The sequence below is a fragment of the Onychomys torridus genome, chromosome 7 (assembly GCF_903995425.1).
Source record: "Onychomys torridus chromosome 7, mOncTor1.1, whole genome shotgun sequence".
NCBI classification, from domain to species: Eukaryota; Metazoa; Chordata; class Mammalia; order Rodentia; family Cricetidae; genus Onychomys; species Onychomys torridus.
In genome coordinates this window covers 498,860-522,349 of record NC_050449.1, presented here as the reverse complement: position 1 = coordinate 522,349, position 23,490 = coordinate 498,860, and the positions used below count along the sequence as shown (strand labels likewise).

At 36.6% G+C, this 23,490-nt stretch overlaps 1 protein-coding gene across 2 annotated transcripts in view; it reads right to left on the bottom strand.

Annotated features, from left to right (window-relative positions):
* Positions 1-23,490, bottom strand: part of Gucy1a2 (guanylate cyclase 1 soluble subunit alpha 2) — a 356,985-nt gene that overhangs the window by 106,028 nt on the left and 227,467 nt on the right. For both annotated transcript variants that reach the window (XM_036192232.1, XM_036192233.1), the window contains exon 5: positions 18,243-18,728. In XM_036192232.1, the coding sequence (XP_036048125.1) occupies positions 18,243-18,728 (486 nt within the window). The remainder of the gene's footprint in view (positions 1-18,242; positions 18,729-23,490) is intronic.

Genomic DNA, 23,490 nt, shown 5'->3' with positions numbered 1-23,490 from the left:
TCCTGGTTCCTGGTTCACAACTTCTTAGAATTTCTGTCATCATCACATTCATTATTTTCATCTACTTTACAGAAAAAAAAGGGCTTTTCTAAATATGCATTTTTATAATTTGTACCACAAGACTTTATAACCCATAGAAAGGGTTTGGCAATAGCTCAGTTGACAAAGCACATGAGAACCTAAGAACTCCCAGGAATACCCATAAAATCCAGGTGTGATGATGTGTATTTAAAACCTTAGTGCTGGAGTGGGGTGTCACATAGATGTTTGAGCCTTCATAGATAGTTAGGTTATCTAAAATCTTTGATTTCAAGGCCAATGAGAAACCATTTCTGAAAGTAACAAGATTCATTCTGAGGATTTAAGGTTGACACATGTACATGTAACTGCCCACCTATGTATAACCACACAAACATGCTCACACTCAAACACACATACAAAAAAATCACACAAGGGCCCACACATGTATAACCACATGTTCAGGCTAACACACACACACACACACACACACACACACACACACACACACAGATGAATTATATAAGACATTTTAAGGCATTTTCTACTTAGGAGAGAATGTACGAGCATGAGGTGAGTTGATGTCACCAATTGATAGGCTATATGAACACACTATAGAATAAAAATGGGTAAAAATTAAACAGAATATACATGAGTTCATGAAATTCATATTAAGATACATACATGATATTATATAAATATTTTAAAACATTTGGTTTCCAATTACTAGAAAGTTATGATAGTTGTCATAAATTACAAGATTAAGAGCTAGACAAAAATATGCCACACCAGGATTGGAGAGATTTCTTAGTGGTTAAGAGCACTGGCTTCTCATCCACAGGACTTGAGTTCAATCTCCAGAATCCACATGGTGGTTCATAGACAGCTGTAACTTCAGTTCTAGTTGTCCTGGTGGCCTATTTTTGTTTCTGAAGGTACCATACAACTGCAAACATACATGCAGGCAAAACTTGTACATATATATAAGAAAATTTAAGTTAAAAAATAACTTTAAAAGCATAGCAAGTCAGTGTGGCACATATTAAGATATGAAACTCTTGCAATTATTTATAAATACCCCACACATAGGGGCCAAAATAACTCTAAACACAGTTGATAGCATAGGTTTGGTTAAATCATCATGAGGTAATGTGATCTCAAAATCTAGCACCATAAAGTAACAGTTATTTTTCATATATGTTTAGTGATTTATTCTGGTTGGAGGCTTAGGTAGAGGACAGAAATCCTTGGCACTTCTTACTCTCCAGAAGCAAGGCTAAAGCCTCCACACCTACAGCCATTCCCCCAGGGTTTTTACAGATGCCCAGAAAGCTCCCCAGATGTGACAGATACAACTTCTAAAGAACTACTCACTAGAGCAAGTCAATAGGGACACATTTAGTGTGAAGGGAATGGGAAAAATCAAACCATCCTGTGCACAGGAGAAATAGAAATATTTGGTGAGTAGGAGTCATGAGAGCAAGAACTGTTGATTACATAAAAAGTTTCAAATGTCTAGATGTTTGCACCATGAAAAGAACATATCTATGTAGTGTTTTATTCTGGTTTATTATCTTTTCTAGACATATTCAGCATTTTAATCCAAAAATATGGGTTAATACCAACCCCTGTGCAATGGGACGTTCCTTCAAGACTTGATTTCCCTCTTCTTCCTTCATTGAAAGCAGTTTTCTGAACATAAATGTGTGTGTGTGTGTGTGTGTGTGTGTGTGTGTGTGTGTAGATACTATTGTGGCTCCTCTTCAAAATAACTAGTAGCCCCAGGTCTATGAGATATATAAGTGGATACATCATATATTAATTCCAAATGCTCTTGGGGGTATTGATTTGAGCTAAACTGAAATGAAGCAAGCAAGCACTGAAAGAGAGGACCTAATAATTGTCCAAAAGTTGGCTGTGCTTTGAAATGCTTTCTAATTGCTTTTGTAAATTTTACATAGTATTAAACACAGCAGACACCATCAAAAATTGTGCATCTCAATTATTTTCACTTTCCAACTTGTTCCAGAGTAGCATCACATGCTGTGGAATGTCCTTCTGTACACTGTAAATGTGTGCTGCTCTCACTGGTTGATAATAAAGCAGTTTTGGTCTATGGCAAGGCAGATAGGGTTAGGCAGTTCAATCAAACTGAGAACTCAGAGGAAGAAAGGTGGAGTTGAGGCAGAAGCCACCCAGCTGCCCAAGGAGCAAGATGCCAGAGAACCAGTAAGCAACAGGCCACGTGGCCAGGCATAGATTAGTAAAAATGGGTTAATTTATATGTAAGAGCTAGCTAATAATAAGCCTTAGCCATCAGCCAAATATTTATAATTAATATAAGTCTCTTTGTGGTAATTTGAGAAGTGACTGCTGGGTATAATTGAGTAGAAAGGACAGAAAGCTCCATCTCTGTTTACAAGCACATAAAAATAAAGATTTTCAATGAAGCAGGGAGGTGGGGAGAGGGTAACACTTAGAAATGTCTGAAAAAACTTATCCTTTCCTGAATGAGAGAGAAGAAGCTAAAGCAAGGTCAATAGAGCATATGACTGCTGTCTAACATCGCCATAGCTTTTTGTTTTTTTTATCAAGCATTAAAGAGTTTACTTATTTCCATACACAATTACATTTTTTTACACCATTTCATTTTAAAATAAAGATTCATATTACTTGAGAGATAAAGGTGACAAAAATAATTTCTGAGGGTTTTGAGTCCACTTCTTCTAGTTTAAGATCATTTATCTCTTACCAGACTCCCATTGACTAATAATCAAATCCTCCTATCCAAGTTAATGCTTAAGAAATACTTTGAGGGAGGTAGGATGAGATAAGTAACTTTCTTGCATCCACTTGTGGATAACTACTGTTACTAACACAAAGTAAACTTTGTGTGTATATGTGTGTGTGAGTTGTGTGCACTTGCATTTATACTTCCTCATCAGTTCACTTCGTTTAAAGGAGAAAGATATTCTCATCCATACCATTCCTGAGCTCTCCTTCTTGGTCTTCCTGTCTCATCAATGGGAAATGAACTTTTCCAGACTTGTCAGAATCACAGATTACAACTACCGGATCAAACATATCCATAAGCATATGTACACACACACACGCACACGCACACATATGTGTGCGTGCATACCCACACTCTGAATGCTGAGATTGTTGTGATACAGTACACAGTCAATGATCTGAAGTTACCTGAGTTCCACTAAATACATCCAATAAATTACACATAATGATTCAGGGATTTGAAAAGAAACAATTTCAACTAAGTGTTGACAGGTAGGGCTTCCTCCAAAACATACTTTCATTTCTTAAAAAAAAAAAAAAAGAATCTAATTACACCCATTTTGGTTGATGTTTCTGACCCAAATACTGCCTTCAAGGCTATCTTTACAGTACTCAGTGGATACAGCATCCTGAAGGAGGTCATGGCTATAAATAGTATGGCAATTTGGCCTGGGAACTATTCCCAAGTGTTCCCCACAGATTCCAAATGACTGCCTATTGAAGAGAGAGCTCTTCTTCTGATAAACATTCAGTGAGTATATCTACCATCTAGATCTAGCCTAGGAATCACAATCATGTGGAACATATTGATGCCAGGATCTAGATCACTAATAATAAAGATCACTAAACACTGAGTCATGTTAGAGAAGAGATATATACTTAAATATCCAGAGAAATTTTGTTTTAAGTCCTCAAGTTAGATACAGGAAATTCATTTTTTTCTGGTGTACAATAACAGATCTGTAAGATTTTCAACAACTGTACTCCAATTTTCCATACTCACTGACCACTATCATTCCAATTTGCTACATATTCTTATCAAAATGGAAAGCACAATTTTCTTTGCTAACTTTCTATACCTTCTTTTTTTTTTCTGAGACAGGGTTTCTCTGTGTAGCTTTGTACCTTTCCTGGAACTCACTGTGTAGCCCAGGCTGGCCTTGAACTCACAGAGATCCGCCTGCCTCTGCCTCCCCAGTGCAGGGATTAAAGGAGTGTGTCACCACTGCCCAGCACTTTCTGTACCTTCTACTACTGTTTGTACTAAAGAAATTGTTCTGTCTGGAGTCATCCTACTCATCTTGTACAGAAGAAATCTCAAGTGTCTATTACTGGGCCAATAAGATCACTCAGTGGGTAAAACACTTGCATGCAACCTGAGGATCTGAGTTCAATTCCTGGGTTCTACACCCCCATACTGTTTTCTGACTTCCACAAACACACCGTAGCATGTGGTACCTGCAATAACACAGACAAACAAGTGTATGCTATTTTTAAGAGAAAAATTATCAAGTGAAAACATTAATAGAAGTATTACTATTAAGGTGTTTTAAGAAGATAATACAATTATTTTCAAAACTTCTGATTAAGTATAGTCACAGACAATGAGTTTCCCTTTACCCTTACAAGGGTCCAGTCTGTCATGTGCTTCTAAATTCATCTCTTACACTATATATTTTCTGCATCAGTACCTAATTCTTCATGAAGATATTAGAATACTAATGGAATTTTTTTGTTTTTGTAATTGCAGTAGGTTACTTGACTATCATCCTATCTTGACTGATAAATCACTTTTATAGGTAAGACAATGACTTAGTTATCTTGTTTTTTGTTGTTGTTGTTTTGGGGCTTTTTAGGGGGAGAAATTTTGTTTTTATTTTCTTTCTAGTTATTTTTTTTATTGAAAATAGATTTTTCTCTCATACAATACACACTAACCACTGTTTCCCCTTTTTCCATTCCTCTCAGCTTTCCCCAACCTCCTTTCTCCCCTAGATCCCTTCCACTTGCATTCCCTCTTCAGAAAAGAGCAGACCTCCAAAACATAACATCTAAACAGAATAAAACATGATAGACTAGTACAAGCAAAAGTCCTAATACTGAGGCTGGACAGAGCAACCCAACAGGAGGAAAAGAGTCCCAAGCTGGCAAAAGAGTCAGACATATACCAACTCTCGCTGTTTGGAGTCCCACATCCTAGTATAGTAGTTAGAATTATGATATACTACTATATATCCATCTTAGTCATAAAATAAGATAATATAAATAATATTATGAAGTGTTTGAATGTGAAATGTCCCAAGTAGGCCCAGATTTGAACATTTCGCCCTGAGCTGGTGGCACTTTTGTAGAAGGTTGTCAAATGTTTAGGTGGTGGTATCTTTCTGGAGGAAAGACATCAGTGTGGGTAGACCTTGAGGTTTTATACCCTGGCTCTACTTCCTGTTTTTTTCTTGGCTTTTTGATTGCCCATATAATGGGCATAGGAACTCTAAGCCAAAATAAAACATTTCTTCCTTATGTTGCTTCCATTAAATATTTTGTTGCAACAATCTATAAAGTAATTACAATAGGTAATGTGTATAAATTACCTTTCAAACAAAAAATTATTGCTACATGTTTCTAAAAGAAATCTTATCTAGTCAACTCTCACTGGCCATTCAGGATGCCCAACTAACATCATATCAAAATGACTAGGTTATCTGACTAAGTGGTGGCATAGAAATGTTTCTATTATTAAATAGACAACATTGGGCACATTCTCCAGGCTCCTGACATTGATTTCTTGTACAGAACTCATCTAAGTTGTGCTATTACTGACTCTCATTTGAGTTATATCAATAGGGCCAAGTATGTACTACTTATCAATCGACCACTCTGATCCACATCCTACACTACATTTAAAGTTCTATCTAATGAAGCAAATCTATTTGTCATTCTTTTCAAAAATTTTCATTGCCTTGCCCTTGTTCATATGGTGAAATGAAAACCTTTAAGATGCCTAAGATTCCCATACACTGTAGCACATACCTACATCTGTATCTACATCTCACCCTACTTGGTTCCATTATTCCTGTGATAATATATTTTTTTCTGATTTGGAATCCGAGTTGACTGCTTAGAATTCCCTCTTTTCACCATTCCTCTATTTTGTTAATGACTACTAAATCTTTGTGGTCTTCTTTATCTACAGTCCATGTGCTTTCTAAAAGCATGATATTAATTTTTAGAGCACTGTGGAATTTGGAAACTGAAAAACCAATTCACCTAACAAGACAGATATCAAAACAGAATGTTTATTTGTGACTTCTACCTTACCTCTAACATACGTAAATGAGCTCTTTCCTTCTTATGAAACCATGCTCAAATGTGTGCTACTTTCCATAAATTTGTTAACAACTATAGGCATATGACTTTCTTATTTTAAAAAAGTTAGAAATAGTTTAAAAAATACCAAATTCAATATATATCTTTAACTCCAAAAGTCTTCTAAATAGTTGCTGTTCCATGACCAATCAAGCAGTGGCAAATGTAAATAACAGTGCAGACTGAGATTCCTGGAAAAGTGAGTGTAAGTGTTTAATAGTGTTCAATATCAAAAGTTTCCACTGACACCAAAATCATGAAATATGTGAATCCTGGGAGATTGTGAGCCAGTTATTCTTGCTAAGTATGACTGTCATTTCATTCAGGGGAGTAAAATAAAACAATACATACATATTTACAAAATTCCACAAATAACTAGTATTTGAGTAGTTTTCCATTTTTTTTTAGAAGCATTTTATTCCTGATGTAAAATCTGACTCAAATGAAGTGAAAAATCCTTACAGTTCTGTTTCATTGCTAAAGGCCAGCTGAGGTCCAGTGAACATGCAGCATTAGCAGCTCCACACTAGGGGTCAGACAAAACAAAATCTCAGAGACAAAAGTTCTGGACTTAGAACTTTACATGAGAAAAGCATACTTTCCTTTCTTATAGTGGAGATTAAAAATAGAAGACTAAGTTTCTTATATAGCTTCTTACCCAATATACAAATTTGGGTTCTCACAATGCAGTTGTATGGAGTATGAGTGATTGTCACCAACATGTTTTCCCAGTTCTCATCTTCTCTAGTATATGAACAAACAAACTCAAAAGTATGGGTTGGCAGCAGGAATGCTCCCCTTTTCCAAGACTGCAGGCAGACCCTGCAGTCTCCACACCCTGCCCCCACACCCATTTGCCCAAGACCACATCCACTTCCAGAGACTTAGAGACCAGCATTCAGCATTCCATCCTGCCCCAGAGCTCCCATCTGGACAAGAGGAGTTCCCATCTGGACAAGATAAGGAGACCCCGGGGACTTCCCGAGACACAGAGTCCAGCCCCCCAGCTTGTATCCAGCCAGCACTCTCATCTGGACCAGAGCTCCCATCTGGCCCAGAGCTTCCATCTGGACCAGAAAGAGGCTCCCTAAATCTGTCAGCTCTCTCTGGACCAAGTACACTGATAAGATTAAGAATGAATCCACAAGGAGATGGGCAGACTTCAAGGTAGAAGTACATACAACAAAATAAAGGGCAATACAGCATCACCAGAAGCTAGCCCTTCTCCAACAGCTAGACCTGAACATCAGGGAATGGAAGAAGCAGAAGAAAACAACCTTATAAGTAACATCATGAAGAGGCTAGAGCCTTATATAGAAGAAATCAAAAATAAAGTGGAGGAACAGACAAACAAAAAATGAGAACGCTATAAATAACTAGAGGAAAGGACAAATAAAGCAGAAGAAAATAATAAGTTCCTGAAAGAAATCATGGTTTAAAGTTAGATTTCAACAACAACAACAAAAAAAACCTACAGAAATCCTATAATCCCATGGAAACTGAATAATGCTCAACTGAACCACCAATGGATTAAAGAAGATATAAAGAAATTAAAGACTACTTAGAGATCAATGAAAATGAATACACCACATACCCAAATGTATGGGACACTATGAAAGCAGTGTTAAGAGGGAAATTCATAGCACTAAATGCCCACATAAAGAAGCTGGAGAAATCTCACTCTAGTGACTTGACAGCACACCTGAAATCCCTTGAACAGGAAGAAGCAAAGTATCCCAGAAGGAACAGATGCCAGGAAATTATCAAATTGAGAGCTGAAATCAATAAAATAGAAATAAAGAGAACAATACAAAGGATTAATGAAACAAAGAGTTGGTTCTTTGAGAAGATCAACAAGATAGAAAAGAACTCATCCAAACTAACCAAAAGACAGAGAGAGAGCATATAAATTAACAAAATCAGAAATAAAAAGGTGGACATAACAACAGACAATGAGGAAATCCAGAGAATCAACCAAAAAATGCCCAGGAATGGAAGGTTTCACTGCAGAATTCTACCAGAATTCAAAGAAGACTTAGTACCAATACTCTTCAAATTGTTCCATACAATAGAAGCAGAAGGAATATTACCAAACTCCTTCTATGAGGCTACAATTACCCTGATTCCTAAACTAAACAAAGATGCAACAAAGAAAGAGAACTACAGACCGATCTCCCTCATGATTATTGATGCAAAAATACTCAATAAAATACTGGCAAAAAGACTCCAAGAACACATCAAAACAATTATCCACCATGATCAAGTAGTCTTCATCCCAGGGATGCAAGGGTGTTTCAACATACAAAGATCTGTCAATGTAATACACCATAAAAACAAACTCAAAGAATAAAACCACATGATCATCTCACTGGATGCAGAAAATGCATTTGACAAAATCCAACGCCCCTTCATGATAAAGGTCTTGGAGCAATCAGGAATACAGGGAACATACCTAAACATAATAAAGGCAATCTACAGCAAGCCAATAGCCAACATCAAATTAAATGGAGAGAAACTCAAAACAATACCACTAAAATCAGGAACAAGGCAAGGCTGTCCCCTCTCCCCATACTTATTCAATATAGTACTTGAAGTTCTAGCCAGAGCAATAAGACAACATAAGGAGATTAAGGGGATACAAATTGGAAAGGAAGAAGTCAAGCTCTCCCTATTTGCAGATGACATAATAGTGTACATGAGTGACCCCAAAAATTCAACCAAGGAACTGATATTACTAATAAAAACCTTCAGCAACATAGCAGGATACAAGATCAACTCAAAAAAATCAGAAGCCCTCCTATATACAATAGACAAACAGGCTGAGAAGGAAATCAGAGATACATACAATAGCCACAAATGATATAAAATACCTTGGGGTTACTCTAACTAAGCATGTGAAGGACCTATATGACAAGAACTTTAAATCCCTGAAAAAAGAAATTGAAGAAGATGTCAGAAAATGGAAAGATCTCCCATGCTCATGGATAGGCAGGATTAACATAGTAAAAATGGCAATCTACCAAAAGCAATCTACATATTCAATGCAATCCCCATCAAATTACCAACAAAATTCTTCACAGATCTGGAAAGAATAATACTCAACTTCACATGGAAAAACGAAAAACCCAGGATAGCCAAAAGTATCCTGTACAATAAAACAACCTCAGGAGCTAGCACAATTCCCGACCTCAAGCTCTACTATAGAGCTACGTTAATAAAAAACAGCTTGGTACTGGCACAAAAAAACGACTTGTGGATCAATGGAATCCAATTGAAGATCCTGACATTAAGCCACACACTTATGAACATACAATTTTTGACAAAGAAGCCAAAAATATACAATGGAAAAAAGATAGCATCTTCAACAAATGGTGCTGGCATAACTGGATGTCAGTGTGTAGAAGGCTGCAAATAGATCCATATCTGTCACTGTGCAGAAAACTTAAGTCCAAGTATAACACCATTAGCACAGACACTGAGAGAAACAATCAATCAATGGGATCTATTGAAACTGAGAAGGTTTTGTAGAGCAAAGGACACGGTCAACAAGTCAAAGCGACAGCCTACAGAATGGGAAAAGGTCCTCACCAACCCCACATCTGACAGAGGGCTGATATCCAGAATATATAAAGAACTCAAGAAATTAGATATCAAAATGCCCAACAGTCCAGTTAAGAAATGGGCTATAGAACTAAACAGAGAATTCTCAACAGACGAAGTTCAAATGGCTGAAAGACATTTAAGGAATTGCTCAACATCCCTAATTATCTGGGAAATGCAAATCAAAATGACTCTGAGATACCACCTTACACCTGTTAGAATGGTTAAGATCAAAAACACAGAAGACAGCTTATGCTGGAGAGGATGTGGAGCAAGGGGAACTCTCCTCCACTGCTGGTGGGAATGCAAGCTTGTACAGCCACTGTGGGAATCAATATTGCGCTTCCTTAGAAAATTGGGAATCAGTCTCCCCAAAGACCCAGCTGTAGCACTCTTGGGCATATACCCAAGGAATTCCCAATCATATCAAAGTAGCACATGCTCAGCTATGTTCATATCTGCATTGTTTGTAATAGCCAGAACCTGTAAACAAGCTAGATGGTACATATACACAATGGAGTACTACTCAGCAGAGAAAAATAATGACATCATAAGGTTTGCAGGCAAATGGATGGATGTAGAAAAAGTTATCCTGAATGAGGTAACCCAGACTCAGAAGGACAAACATGGTATGTACTCACTCATAGGAAGATACTAGTTGTAAAACAAATATGACTAGAGTGCTACACAACTCCAGGGAGGCTACCTAGAAAACAGGACCTTAGGAAAGACACAGGGATTGCCCAATGACAGAGAAATGGATGAGATCTACATGAACAACCTGGACGAGAGTGGGAGTAATGAAGGGCAAGGTTTGAGGGAAAGAAATCTTAGGGGAGCAGCAGATCCCAGCTGGATCAAGAACAGAAAGGGAGAACAAGGAATAACAGACCATGATAAAAGAAGACCACATAAGAACAGGAATTGGCAGAGTGCTGGAGAAGTCCCCAGAAATCCACAATGATACATCCTCTGTAGACTGCTGGCAATGGTGGAGAGAAAGCCTGATCTGACCTAGTCTGGTGATCAGATGGCCAAACACCCGTCTGGTGATCAGATGGCCAAATATGCTGGAACTCTCATCCAATAACTGGTAATGGACGCAGAGATCCTTAACCAGGCCCCAGGTGGAGCTCCAGGAGTCCAATTGTCAAGAAAGAGGAGGGAGTGTAAGAGTGTGAATTGTTGAGACCAAGATTGGAGAGGCACAGGGACAAATAGCCAAACGAATGGATGTGCATGAATTATGAACCAAAGGCTGTGGAGCCCCCAGCTGGATCAGGCCCTCAGGATAAGTGAGACAATTGAATAGCTTGAACTGTTTGGGAGGCATCCAGGCTATGGGACTGGGACCTGTCCTTAGTGCATGAGCTGGCTGTTTGAAACCTTGGGCTTACACAGGGACACTTTGCTCAGCCTGGAAGTAGGGGACTGGACCTGCCTGTACTGAATCCACCAGGTTTAAATGAATTCCCAAGGGAGTCTTGGCCCTGGAGGAGATGGGAATGGAGGGGAGGGGCTGGGGAAAGGTGGTGGTGGGTGCAGGAGGGGGGAGGACAGGGGAACCCATGGCTGATGTGTAAAATTAAAACACAAATATAATTTTAAAAAAAAGTTAAAAAAAAGTATATGTTGGCAAAATGGCTCAGTAGGTAGTGTTTGTTACCAAGACTGACAGCCAGAGTTAAATCCTTGGGACCTACATGGTAAGCAGAAAACAAAAACAAAAACCAATTCTGCAATTTATACTCTGACCGCCAATGCACACAATGGAACTCATGCATAATAAACAAATAGGCAAGCAATCAAACAAATAAACAAATGTAACTTTTTAAAGTATACATAGAAAGTTTACACTTTCTGTGTAAAATATTCTATTATGGACATTTATCTGTGTTTACTTCTGATTTTGGTGTTTATTATTGTAAGTGCGTCTCTCACAATTCATGCTTTGGAAAAATAAAATCTTAATCCTCACTTCAACAATTCCGGGAGGAAGAGCCTATTAGAAATCGTACTTGTGCATGTGGGTTGGCTCTTTTTCCTTTTTTCTTTGTAGTATGAAGATGCAGCATGAAGCTCACAACAAATGCTGGTGTATTAATATTAGGTTTCCTTGCATACAGAGCTTATAGAGAATGTATTTATCTTCTTAAAAATCAACAACAACCACAGAAAAAACAGATTAAGATATTCTGATGTAGCAATAGAAAAAATGATGGGATATATAGACATCATCTCAAATAATTAAGAAAGTTTTAAGACTCTGCAGTTGTCCTGGGAGGATTTCTCAGTGAGTAATGCATTGGCCATACAAGTATAAGGACCCAAGTTTAGATGCTGTGGTGTTTTGAAAGACAATGGCCCTCATCAGTAGTGGCACTATTAGGAGGTGTAGCCTTCTTCAAGTAGGTGTGACTTTGTTGGAGCAAGTATGTCACTGTGGATTGGTCTCATATTTGATCATATATGATCAAGCTATACCCAGTGTGGGGGACAGTTCAATTCCTGTTGCCTGCAGATCAAGAAGTTTCTTCTCCAGTACCATGTCTGCCTTCATGCCACCGTGTTCTACCATGATGACAATGAACTAAACCTCTGAGACCATAAGCCAGTCCCAGTTAAATATTTACCTCTATAAGAGTTGCTGTGGTCATGGTGTCTTTTCACAGCAATAGAAACTAAGATAGATGTCCAGAACTCTTATAAAGCCAGACAGAGTATTTCCACAACCACAGCTTACATATGTGAAATTCTCAAAGGATACACTTAAACAGTATATAAAAATAAATCATTAATATTGTTCAATTTCAAGAGTTCATTTTACCAAAAATTCAAGCACTAATTTATGCTTTGAAAAATAGAAAAATATTTATCTACAGTTTGTAAACTAAAGCAGAGCAATATACATTTTTTTTTTCCAGAGCTGAGGATTGAACCCAGGGTCTTGTGCTTGCTAGGCAAGTGCTCTACCACTAAGCTAAATCCCCAACCTCTTTTTTATTCTTTTTAAAAAAATTTTTTGACAAATAAATTGTTCATGAACATAGCAGATTCTGTGACTCATATTGTATACATGGAGATTGAGAGCTTACATAGTCAAAACAGAATTTTCAATGGCCTAAAAATTTCCCAAAGAAGTCAAGGTATCTGGCAATTTTCATATTATATTAATTCTAAGAGAATCCACAAATATCTTAAACAATGGATAACCCTATTTTCTTTGTTGGCCCAATTCCTAATCTGGGATCTGATTTAGCAGGTAAGAGCTCAGGAGACATTGCTACATCCTTCATGGAAGTAATACAATTTGGGTACTTTTTACCTCTGTGGAGACATCCTGTGATTCTATGTTCCCTAGTATGTCCTACACAGACCAAGACTCTGTTTTGGGCCAATGTGTGCTAATGCTTCATTCCATACTTGCTGCCATGACATGCTGCCTGCTTTCCAAGTCCTATAACCCATCCTCTTACACCCAGCCTCCAGATTGTATGAGCCTTAAGGGTGTGCCTGGACTTTTGTTCCTTCTTAATTTGTTTGTAGATTTATAAATTGTATGATACAAAAAATAAATTCTCAAAAAAATAAAACATAAAATTAAAATCAAACAACTCTTTGGGAGGTCCATAGGAAGCTACAAACTCTCTGACTCAGGGACTGTTACATAAAGCAAACTCCACTCTGTCCCAGAGCCAGTGCTCACACTTTTATTCTACAACAGGGAGAGGCAAAACGTCTATATTCTCAGTCCATGATTCCTGAAGACAGGTGTAGGTATGGCCCTGGTCACAAACACTCAGATATATGCTCAAGGCTTCTAGGCCTGCTTGTTCCTAAATCCCACCACTGCCTCCTCCTAGCATCTTTCTAGCTTTGGCTTAGGCATATATAGCGGTAGGAATTTTGTTGCTTCTGGTTACATTGAAATAAAATTTCAAAACCTTAAAAAGAGAGAAAGAGAGGAGAGAAAGAGAAAGATTACACATACACACACACACACACACACACACAGAGAGAGAGAGAGAGAGAGAGAGAGAGAGAGAGAGAGAGAGAGAGAGAGAGAAAATCAACATGATTCAAGTTCTGATTTATTTCCTGAAATGCCTGAATTATCTAACTTGTCAGAAGTTTTGTTTTGTTTTGATGCAATAGGGACAGTGTGACAACGCCTTGTCAAAAGGGACCAAGTGATATCATTTGCATTTTTTTCAGTTCTGATAAACACTGAGTATACAAAGGAATACCCATAGATTTTCAAATATAACATATAGCTCCCCCATCATATACCTAGGTATACTTGTCTAAATAAAAGGAATGTCAGCTAACATTACATTTATTATTCTGTACCAGATACTGTTACAGGGTACGGTACTAGGGAAAAAAAGAACAGAGTTAAGGAATCTATTAATGATAGAAATCTGTATGAGTAGGAGAATCCAGCTTTCTCTCTGCTTCTTTCTTATCTCACACCAAATTTGTTGCAAAAGTGAAAGTGGAGAAGTAAAAGCTACATTGCAATGTTACTCTCTAAAACCTCTACCATTATTCCAATGGTTCCCACTATAGTCAACAGACATTAGTTTTATAAATTAGAATTACTGGTTCTTTATTGTTTGCTTTCTATGTGCTATCAAACTTAACAATGTATGACATAGTACATTATATATATATATATATATATATATATATATATATATATATATATATATATATATATCCATATCCTTCTAAGCACAAAAGGATCAAAATTATAATGTGAGTTTCCTCTAAAATACCTGGGTCTTCCTTAGTATTCACATACCTGTAACATGTTGGCAGCCAAGGCCTACAAAGCATTTAATTTTTTCATGGCTTGAAATGTGCTCAGTAAAATCCACAGCTTCTTTCCACACCTCCCACTTTAGAGAATGCTGAATTATTTTAGCATAACCTTCTTATCATGGCCTAGATTTGCTGAATTCTTCCACTCCAATAATAATTCATCACCACATCTCTGTAATAATAGTAAAATGCTAAAATATGAGATAGGCAGCCACTTGTTTAAAGACTTGGGTTTCACTGTGTTGCAGCCAACTGTGAATGTGTTCTTGAGATACTCCCTAAAGTTTGTTTTCTATTTTCATTCCACTTTTTCTGCTTTATAATATAAATGTGGCTTGGACATTTTTCTCTGGGACATGATTATTTTATTCAAAACCTATAATACATTAAATCTAAGAAGTGCTTTATATTTTGTATATCAATGGGGTAGCTTAAAAGTGACTTTTGAGATTTATGTTATAAGTATCCAACAATTCACAGCACATATTAGTAAGTAGTCTAGGGTATACAATAGCATAGTATAAATATGCTTAAGAATAAACTTGCATGTTTTCATGATAGAAAGTAGACAGGTACAGGTCAGCCAAAGAATTGCCCATTTACATTCTTTCTCATTTATTTCTCATAATATACTTCTGTTTATCCTGTTTTTCACTCTCTTTAGAAATAGTGTGTGTGCGTGTGTGTGTGTGTGTGTGTGTGTGTGTGTGTGTGAGAGAGAGAGAGAGAGAGAGAGAGAGAGAACTCACTTACATGCACATGTATTTGTGTGTGCCAGAAGTTAACTTCCAAGTATCTTTCTTTCTCATCCTGTCTTATTATTTTGAGAAAGAATCTCTTAGTGATCCTAGAACTTCCTGTTTTAGCTGGCCTAGATAGCTAGTAAAGCCACCCATCAGGATCCACCTGTCTCTGCTTAGCACCAGGGTTACAGATGCATGCCACCATGCCTGGCTATTGTGTGAGTTCTGTGGACCTGAAGTCAGATCCTCATGCTTGATAAACAAGCTCTTTTCTGCTTGTCCATCTCAGTCCCCTCTTTCCCTTTCTCCATCCTCACCATCACTGTGACTTCAGCGCATATTGCACTTTGATTGCCAAAACACACCTCATTTTAACCCAAATAAACACCCAAAGCTCTCCCATCTAGCTATTGCAGATCCATATAATCTTAGCATTGAATATGTTAAAAACAAATAGCCCTGGAATTGTATGCATTCATATTTCATTACTTAAATTTGAAAAGCAAGTTTACTTTAAGAAAATTTGTGGTTTGAAATATATTTTTAATTAAAAGCACACATATACATGTAGTGAGTATTCATTCCATCTATGGCTTTGGGCTGTCCCGGCTGCCAGCTGTCTCTGTCATTTCTTGAAATTTTTCTGAAGTTACTTGCTTGCACTTCCTGTTTTCTCAGGTAATACTATTTCCCTTCTCAGTTCTTTGATAGGGTTGAAGACTTGATGGTTGCAGTTACATTCCTATCATATCTTGGCTAAGAGCATACAGGTACTAGATTTAGATTCTTCAGGGTAGGACAGCTTTTGGAGTAATCTCTGTAATTTGCCATTTAACTATAATGTGGACATTTAGTATGTTTTTGATTGATGTTGCTCTTATTTTTTGTAGTTCCATTTTTGTTTATGTATTATCTTTTATTTCTCCTGGACAATACTTGATAATTGTTCTTATTATATATAGTTTTGAATTAGGTTTTGAACTTTCTTATTTAGACAAAAAGGGGAGATGTTTTGGTTATTCATTCCATCTATGGCCTTGGGGTACCAGCCCTGAGGGCATGGCCTCTTGGCTAGCTTAAGATCTGGGGAGCATGTATGTGGGGCCCCTTCTCATGTTTTTGGATGGTGAAGACCAAGTCAGGCGGTGTAAAGTAATGTGGGACCAGTTCTCAGCCTTCCATGGACTTTGCAACTGAATTTGTCTTGTCCTGTATCAGTGAGCTGTTCCCCCATATAACCCATTAACAAATAGTCCTTTTTCTCAGTAATCCATGTATTTCCTGCATTATCCACATGAACATGAGAAGTGGAAAGTTTGAAGATCATGCATAATATTTTTACAGACTTATTTTCCTTTGAGGTGTAGCTTATCTTAGGGGAAGGGATATCAGATGTCTATGAAAGCTGATTATATTTTTAAGCTTCAAAACTGTTTTGTTATCCTCAGAAAGCACCACAGTTCTCCTATTTCTCTTCAAAGCCTCCTTTATATTTTATTTAAACTATGGATTTCCATGTATTTTCTAAAATGAATCTATTTGTCTATCTTTTTCACTTAATTATATAAACTTAGAATTTAAAAAATGCAAGCTGGAGGAGATTAATACTGAAAGCCAGTGACTAAAAAAAAAAAGATTAGTGGTTGCAATAATATGAAGGATGAAGTATGAAGGAAGAAAGTACAGGCAAATTTGGGCTGATTTCTTCTCTTTTGGGAAATATAGGACCAAAGAGTATGAGGACTGGGGTGTTGCTCTAGCTTAGAACCAGACATTGGGCTACTTTTGTAACAAATTATGCAATAATAAATTAAAAAGAGGTTAAAGGCAATTTGTAAAAACTCTTATTTTATATAACAAGGCATATTTCACATCCCTCCTCCACACAGAATGCTTACCACTCACAGGGTAAGTGAACATCTGCTGTGTGTTCTATATAATGTTCTATGTCGTCTCATTTTTCCAAGGAGACACATCTTAATGAGACTACCTCCTGAGTCATAATCCAAGACAAAAATGAAACACATAAGTTCTTTCCAAATCTGTTTATATGCTTCTTAGACAAGTATATTAAAACCCTGCCGTTCACCATTTGCTTAAATTAAATGTCCTTGCTGCCCTTCACATAAAAAATCCCTGCACTCTGACATTACATAATCTGTGTAAGAAATCCATGCAAACTATTAATTTATTAGGTAAGTAGAGGTTGAATTTCTGGGAGTGTAGCTACAGTTTTAATAAGAATTTACACAGAGTTGGACAAAACTAAATCAATAAATGGTAGTTGTTACTCATTCATGAAGTCTTTCCATTTCAAAGTTGACAACATTAAGGGGCTTCTAACTGAGAACTATTGACCCTGTGGGGAAGAATGAGAATATTTACATATATTCTTTTAGAATTAAAGGATCTCACTTTATTGACACTGTGAAAATGCTGATTACCCAAAGTTAAATAATATAGTCCATATTTAACATCACTTGCTATTTCTTTTTATCCATAAAAATAAAAAAATTCTTAATCTATACTGGAATCTCATGTTTTAAGCAAAAAATTATTATGTGGTTCAAATTTGCCTAGTATTATATGTTTAATTATTTAATAATACTGAATATAGAGAAGCAGCTGTGCAGAACTGTTTTTCTTAAAGAGCAGTAGCAGAGTTATTGAAGTCAATATTGTAACATGAAATAATAAAATTTTGCTAAATCTAGAAAATGTGCATTGTATATAGAAATTTCTTTCTATGTGTATTTATATGTAGAACATATATATATATATATATATATATATATATATATATATATATAATTCATTATCTAGTTTAAGTTAGTATGTATTCTTGTGAGTTGTTTGTTATTCAACAGAACTTGTACAGAAGTAGCTCATCTTTATTACCTTGTAAATATCCAAAAATCCACATTGGTGATCAAATCTGGTGTAGAGTTCATTGAGCATGCTGATCACCTGCATGGGAGTACACTGGGCACATATGGCTGTGAAGCCCACAATGTCTGAGAAGAGCATGGTGACATCATCAAACTTTCTGGCTTGCACTTGCTGTCCTTGCCACAACTGTTGGGCTACATCACCAGGGAAAATGGAATACAGTAGATCCACTGTCTTCTTCTTCTCTTCTTCCAGGGCCTGATGAGTTCTTTCCAAGGTGGCCTTTAATTTATCCATCCTCTTCTTCAAGCCATCCTGAGCCTTTGCTTGCTCTCCAACTAAAATGACATCTCGGGTAGCATCATGAATAGGGATGTCTGAGAGATGTAGTCCTCGGCCCATAAGTTCATCCAACTTGTCCACACATGGAGATCCCAGAAACAAAATGGCATTTGATTCTGGAACATGAATCATTTGTCCTTTGATTTCCATCACCTATGAAATAGACATAGGATTTTGATCAGATTTCCTCATAAGCAGGTTGAAAAATTAATATATTACTTAATGACTAAGAGGAACAGAAATGTTTTCTTGTATGGATTGTTGTTTTCATGCTAGCAAATTTTCAACAGATTTAAAGTCAGTATAAACTTAATTGTTCATAATAGAAATAATTTTTTGTATCTTATTATAAAGATGGTGATAGAATACAAAATGAGGTCAATGAAAAAATGAAATAGGAAAAGACTTTTATTCAAGATGGAATTATTCCCAACTCAAAAACCTCCAGCTTAATAATAATAGAATCAGGATAAATTCACATGTCAAAATATCTGTACTTAACTGTCATTAAAATAGAACTCCCTTCAAAAACTAAATCTGGGAGCTTAAGATGAATCATAACAATTATTTGGCTTTATGTACATAATTTTTCAACCAGTTACAGTACTTGGGAAAAGTAGCAGTCATCACAATGACTAAATTAAAAGTAGTGGGCAATGTTGTAAGCTCAGAGAAAAAGAATTTAAACCAGTGATCTGTTATTAAGTCATCATTAGCAGAGAGAAGCATATCCATAAAATAAAACATACCCGACAGATATCAAATTAGAATAGCACTAAAGTCAGCTGAGAAGGTATAATGAAGGAAAAAGTAAGACAATGCCATCTTTACCTTTTTTGACTTTTCACAAAAGTCAGAGAATTGACATTTAACGAAAAAATTAACAAACAAACAACAACAACAACATAAAACAGAACCAGGGTTATGCTATCTCAGTTTGGAGTGCTACTGAAAACTGGCAGAGTGCCACAGGACATGACTTCCATGAGTTATTTAGGTTAGATCAATATGTTTCAGCACAGTTGGATAAAAAGACAGCTGCCTGTAAGACCTAAGAAGAAAAAAGGGCCAAGACCTGATCAACCCTGAGATTGCCTCTGTCATTCCATGCTGTCATCCATTTCCACATAGAATATGCTCCACACATTTACTCTCCATTATTGTTCATAAAAAGCCATAGGCTACCTTATGAAGCTAGATACTGAGAATAAACACAGGGTAAAACGATTCACCATTTACCACAACCTTGGGGAAGGGAACTGAACTCTGGCTTGTTGTTATAAGTTTAAAGAAATGAGTTCTCAATGCTCACTTTATGAAGTCCAGTATTTTACCCTTTCACTCCATGTTCTGACTCTCATCAGAGCAGATACCGATTATTTTTATTTACTAATATTTTTCTGAGTGATAAAGATAAATAAACCAAATAACATTTTCCTTTTCAAATATTTTACAGTATATTGATGAACCCAAATTATATAAGCCAGAAAATAATGTGGTGAGGAACCATTCTCAGTTCCACACAAGTAGGTTCTCAGAGGACTGGGGGCCATGTTTGAAATCATTAATTATAAAATATATCTGGGTTGTTTCATACATTCCTGATATGCATTTTGTGCCAAAAGTATTGTTAATGTCATGTATTTTCCTATTGGAGGATAGTAAAGACAAAAAGAGAAGAAATACATAGTTTATCCTGTCATAGTTTGAAAATTAGCGTATATTGTGCCTGCTACTGAGACTCTACTATTGGATTTTCCAACTTCAATATGGTAGTTTTTTCTTCATCTTATTATATTTTATTTTTTCATGTTTAGTTGTTACCTCACAGCAACCAGTTCTTTTCTAATAAATAAAGGACATGAATCTGTAGTAGAGGGGGAGGAAGTAGAGAGAGAAAAAATAACTGTAATTGGGACATGATGTATGAGGAAAAAATCCGACTTGTGGTGATATATTGTGTACCCTAATAAACTTATCTGGGCATCAGAGGACAGAGCCAGCCACTAGATTAGACATAGAGGCCAGACATGGTGGCACACACCATTAATTCTGTAATTTAGGAGGCAGAGATCTGTGTGAATCTCTGTGAGTTCAAGGCCACACTGGGAACAGAGCCAGGCAGTAGTGACACACACCTTTAATCCCAGCCCTTGAGATCTCATGCCTTTACTTGGAAAGCACACATGCCTTAAATCCGAGGAAGTGACATGACTGGGTGGAGAATGGTATATAAGGCATGAGGAGACAGGAACTAAGCAGCAGTTCAAATGAGACCTCAGGAGTGAGGACCCAGAAGCTTTCAGTCTGAGGAAACAGGATCGACTGAGAAGTTGGAGAAGTGAGCTTGGCTATGGCTTGTTTTGTTTCTCTGATCTTTCAGCTTTCACCCCAATATCTGGCTCCAGGTTTTTTTTTTATTAATAAGAACTTTTAAGATTAATGTTATATCAATCTTTAATTTAAAAAAATTAGTTCATTGACTACTTACTTAAAATTTAACAAAGGATCAAAAGTTTTCTAAACGTTAAAGAGCTTATAATATTAAGTGGTAGTGGTAAGCTCTGGTGCATCTGGATTTAAACATCTGCTTTCTCTCCCGCTATCTCTCCCTTCCTCACTCCTTTCTTTCCATCCCCCTATTTTCTTCATTGTCTTACTTTCTTCTTTCCTCCCCTTTGATTTTGAATGTATTTGTATTTTATCCTTCTCTTTCCTTTGCTTTTTGTTCTTACTGTCTGTCTCTCCTTATCACATTACTTCACTGTCCATCTGTACTTTCCATGATTTTACTCTTTCCTTGTCTTTTCTTTTACTTCCTAGGTATCAATGGCCACATTTTCCGTCATAATTGACTTTTTTTTGCTATTGTTATTTATTTTATGACTTCTCTTAAAGAGATCAACTGAACACACTGGAATCAATCCATGTGTGTTTCCACAAATAATATTCATTCATCACTTGATATGTGAGAAAAGTTTAACATACAAAGAAGCTGAGTTGTGTAACTGTGGTGAATCTGGGAAGAAATGACCAAACACATTGTACAAAATTCTCAAAGAACTAATAAATATATACATTAAACAAATATTTTTATTTATTAATAGCTATTTGTTAATTTTTTTAAATCTTGAACTTCTAGAGATTTTGGGAGAAAAATATATTCACCATTTATATTACAAAAAATTAACTTAAAAACTGAAACAAATAGCTTCCCTTTCAAGTAATTTTGTTGGTGAATTATTCTCTTATTTAAATAGTAAGGTGAAACATTTGTGTCACTGTCATATATTTTTTTCTAGTTGAAAAACAATACAAATTTTTCTTCCAGAATTGTTTTGTTCACTATCAGGTCCTAAACCCAATATTTGCATGTATTAACTTAGCAATGAAAAAATACTCCTCTAGAAACAACTTTTTTTTTTCAGAGAAACCAGAATTGTAGAAAACTGTCACAAATGTAAAGTTTATTATATACCCAATCATATTGTAAGTTTTATGAGATAATAACCTAATAAAAATAAGTATTTTCCAATATCTATAGGAATTCAGAAACTAGAAATCATAAAAAGAGATTATTTGATAATAAATTGTAATACAGGATTGAAAGTCATTGAATTGGAACACTAGTTCAGTTTAGTACAGTTATTCTTGCTAGTTTTCATTATGCTTGAAAGAGAGAGGATGATAATGATTCTGATGAGGATGGTGTCTGTAACAAACACATTTTTTGAATACTTGCTTTTTGGTTATGCACAGAATAGAGGAAGCTTGATGGTTGTGAGGAAAGATAAGGAGAACAATTACAATTTCTAGTGTAAATTAATGTGATGACAAAGAAACATTAAAGAGATTTCCTCAACAAGCAGTTATAGGAGGAAAAATTGGTACATACTAATAAAGTAGCTGTTTACTCATCTAGAAACTTTCTGAATGAAGTTTTCATATTTTTTTCTGAGGTATAATTTATGGAAGCACACAAAAGTTATATGCCCTCAGATTTTCAAGAATTAAAATGATTTCTGGCATGATTTTTTTAAATACATTTATTTTATTTTTTTCATAGGGATATTTGTGTTTTAATTTTACATATCAGTCATGGGTTCCCCTGTCTTCCCCCCCCCCCCCCCCGCCTCCCCCCCAGTTACTCCCCCCATTACCATCTCCTCCAGGGCCAAGACTCCCTTGGGGATTTAGCTCAACCTGGTAGATTCAGAACAGGCAGGTCCAGTCCCCTCCTTCCAGGCTGAGCAAAATGTCCCTGTGTAAGCCCAAGGTTCCAAATAGCCAGCTATTTGCACTAAGGACAGGTCCAGGTCCCACTGCCTGGATGCCTCCCAAAAAGTTCAAGCTATTCAACTGTCTCACTTATCCAGAGGGCCTGATCCAGCTGGGGGCTCCTCAGCTTTTGGTTCATAGTTCATGTGTTTCCATTAGTTTGGCTATTTCTCCCTGTGCTTTTTCCAATCTTGGTCTCAACAATTCACGCTCTTACAATCCTTCCTCTTTCTTGACAACTGGACTCCTGGAGCTCCACTTGGGGCCTGGCCAAGGATCTATGCATCCACTTCCATCAGTTATTGGATTCGAGTTCTAGCACAACAGTTAGGGTGTTTGGCCATCCAATCACCAGACTAGGTCAGTTTGGGCTTTCTCTGGACCATTGCCAATAGTCTACAGTGGAGGTATCATTGTGGATTTCTGGGGACCTCTCTAGCACTTTGCTTCTTCCTGTTCTCATGTGGTTTTCATTTATCATGGTCCTTGTTCTCCCTTTCTGTTCTTGATGCAGCTGGGATCATCTCCTGCTCCCCTAAGCTTTCTTTCCCTGGAACCTTGGCCTTCATTACTCCCACTCATGTCCAGGTTGTTCATGTAGATCTCACCCATTTCTCTGTCATTGGACGATCCCTGA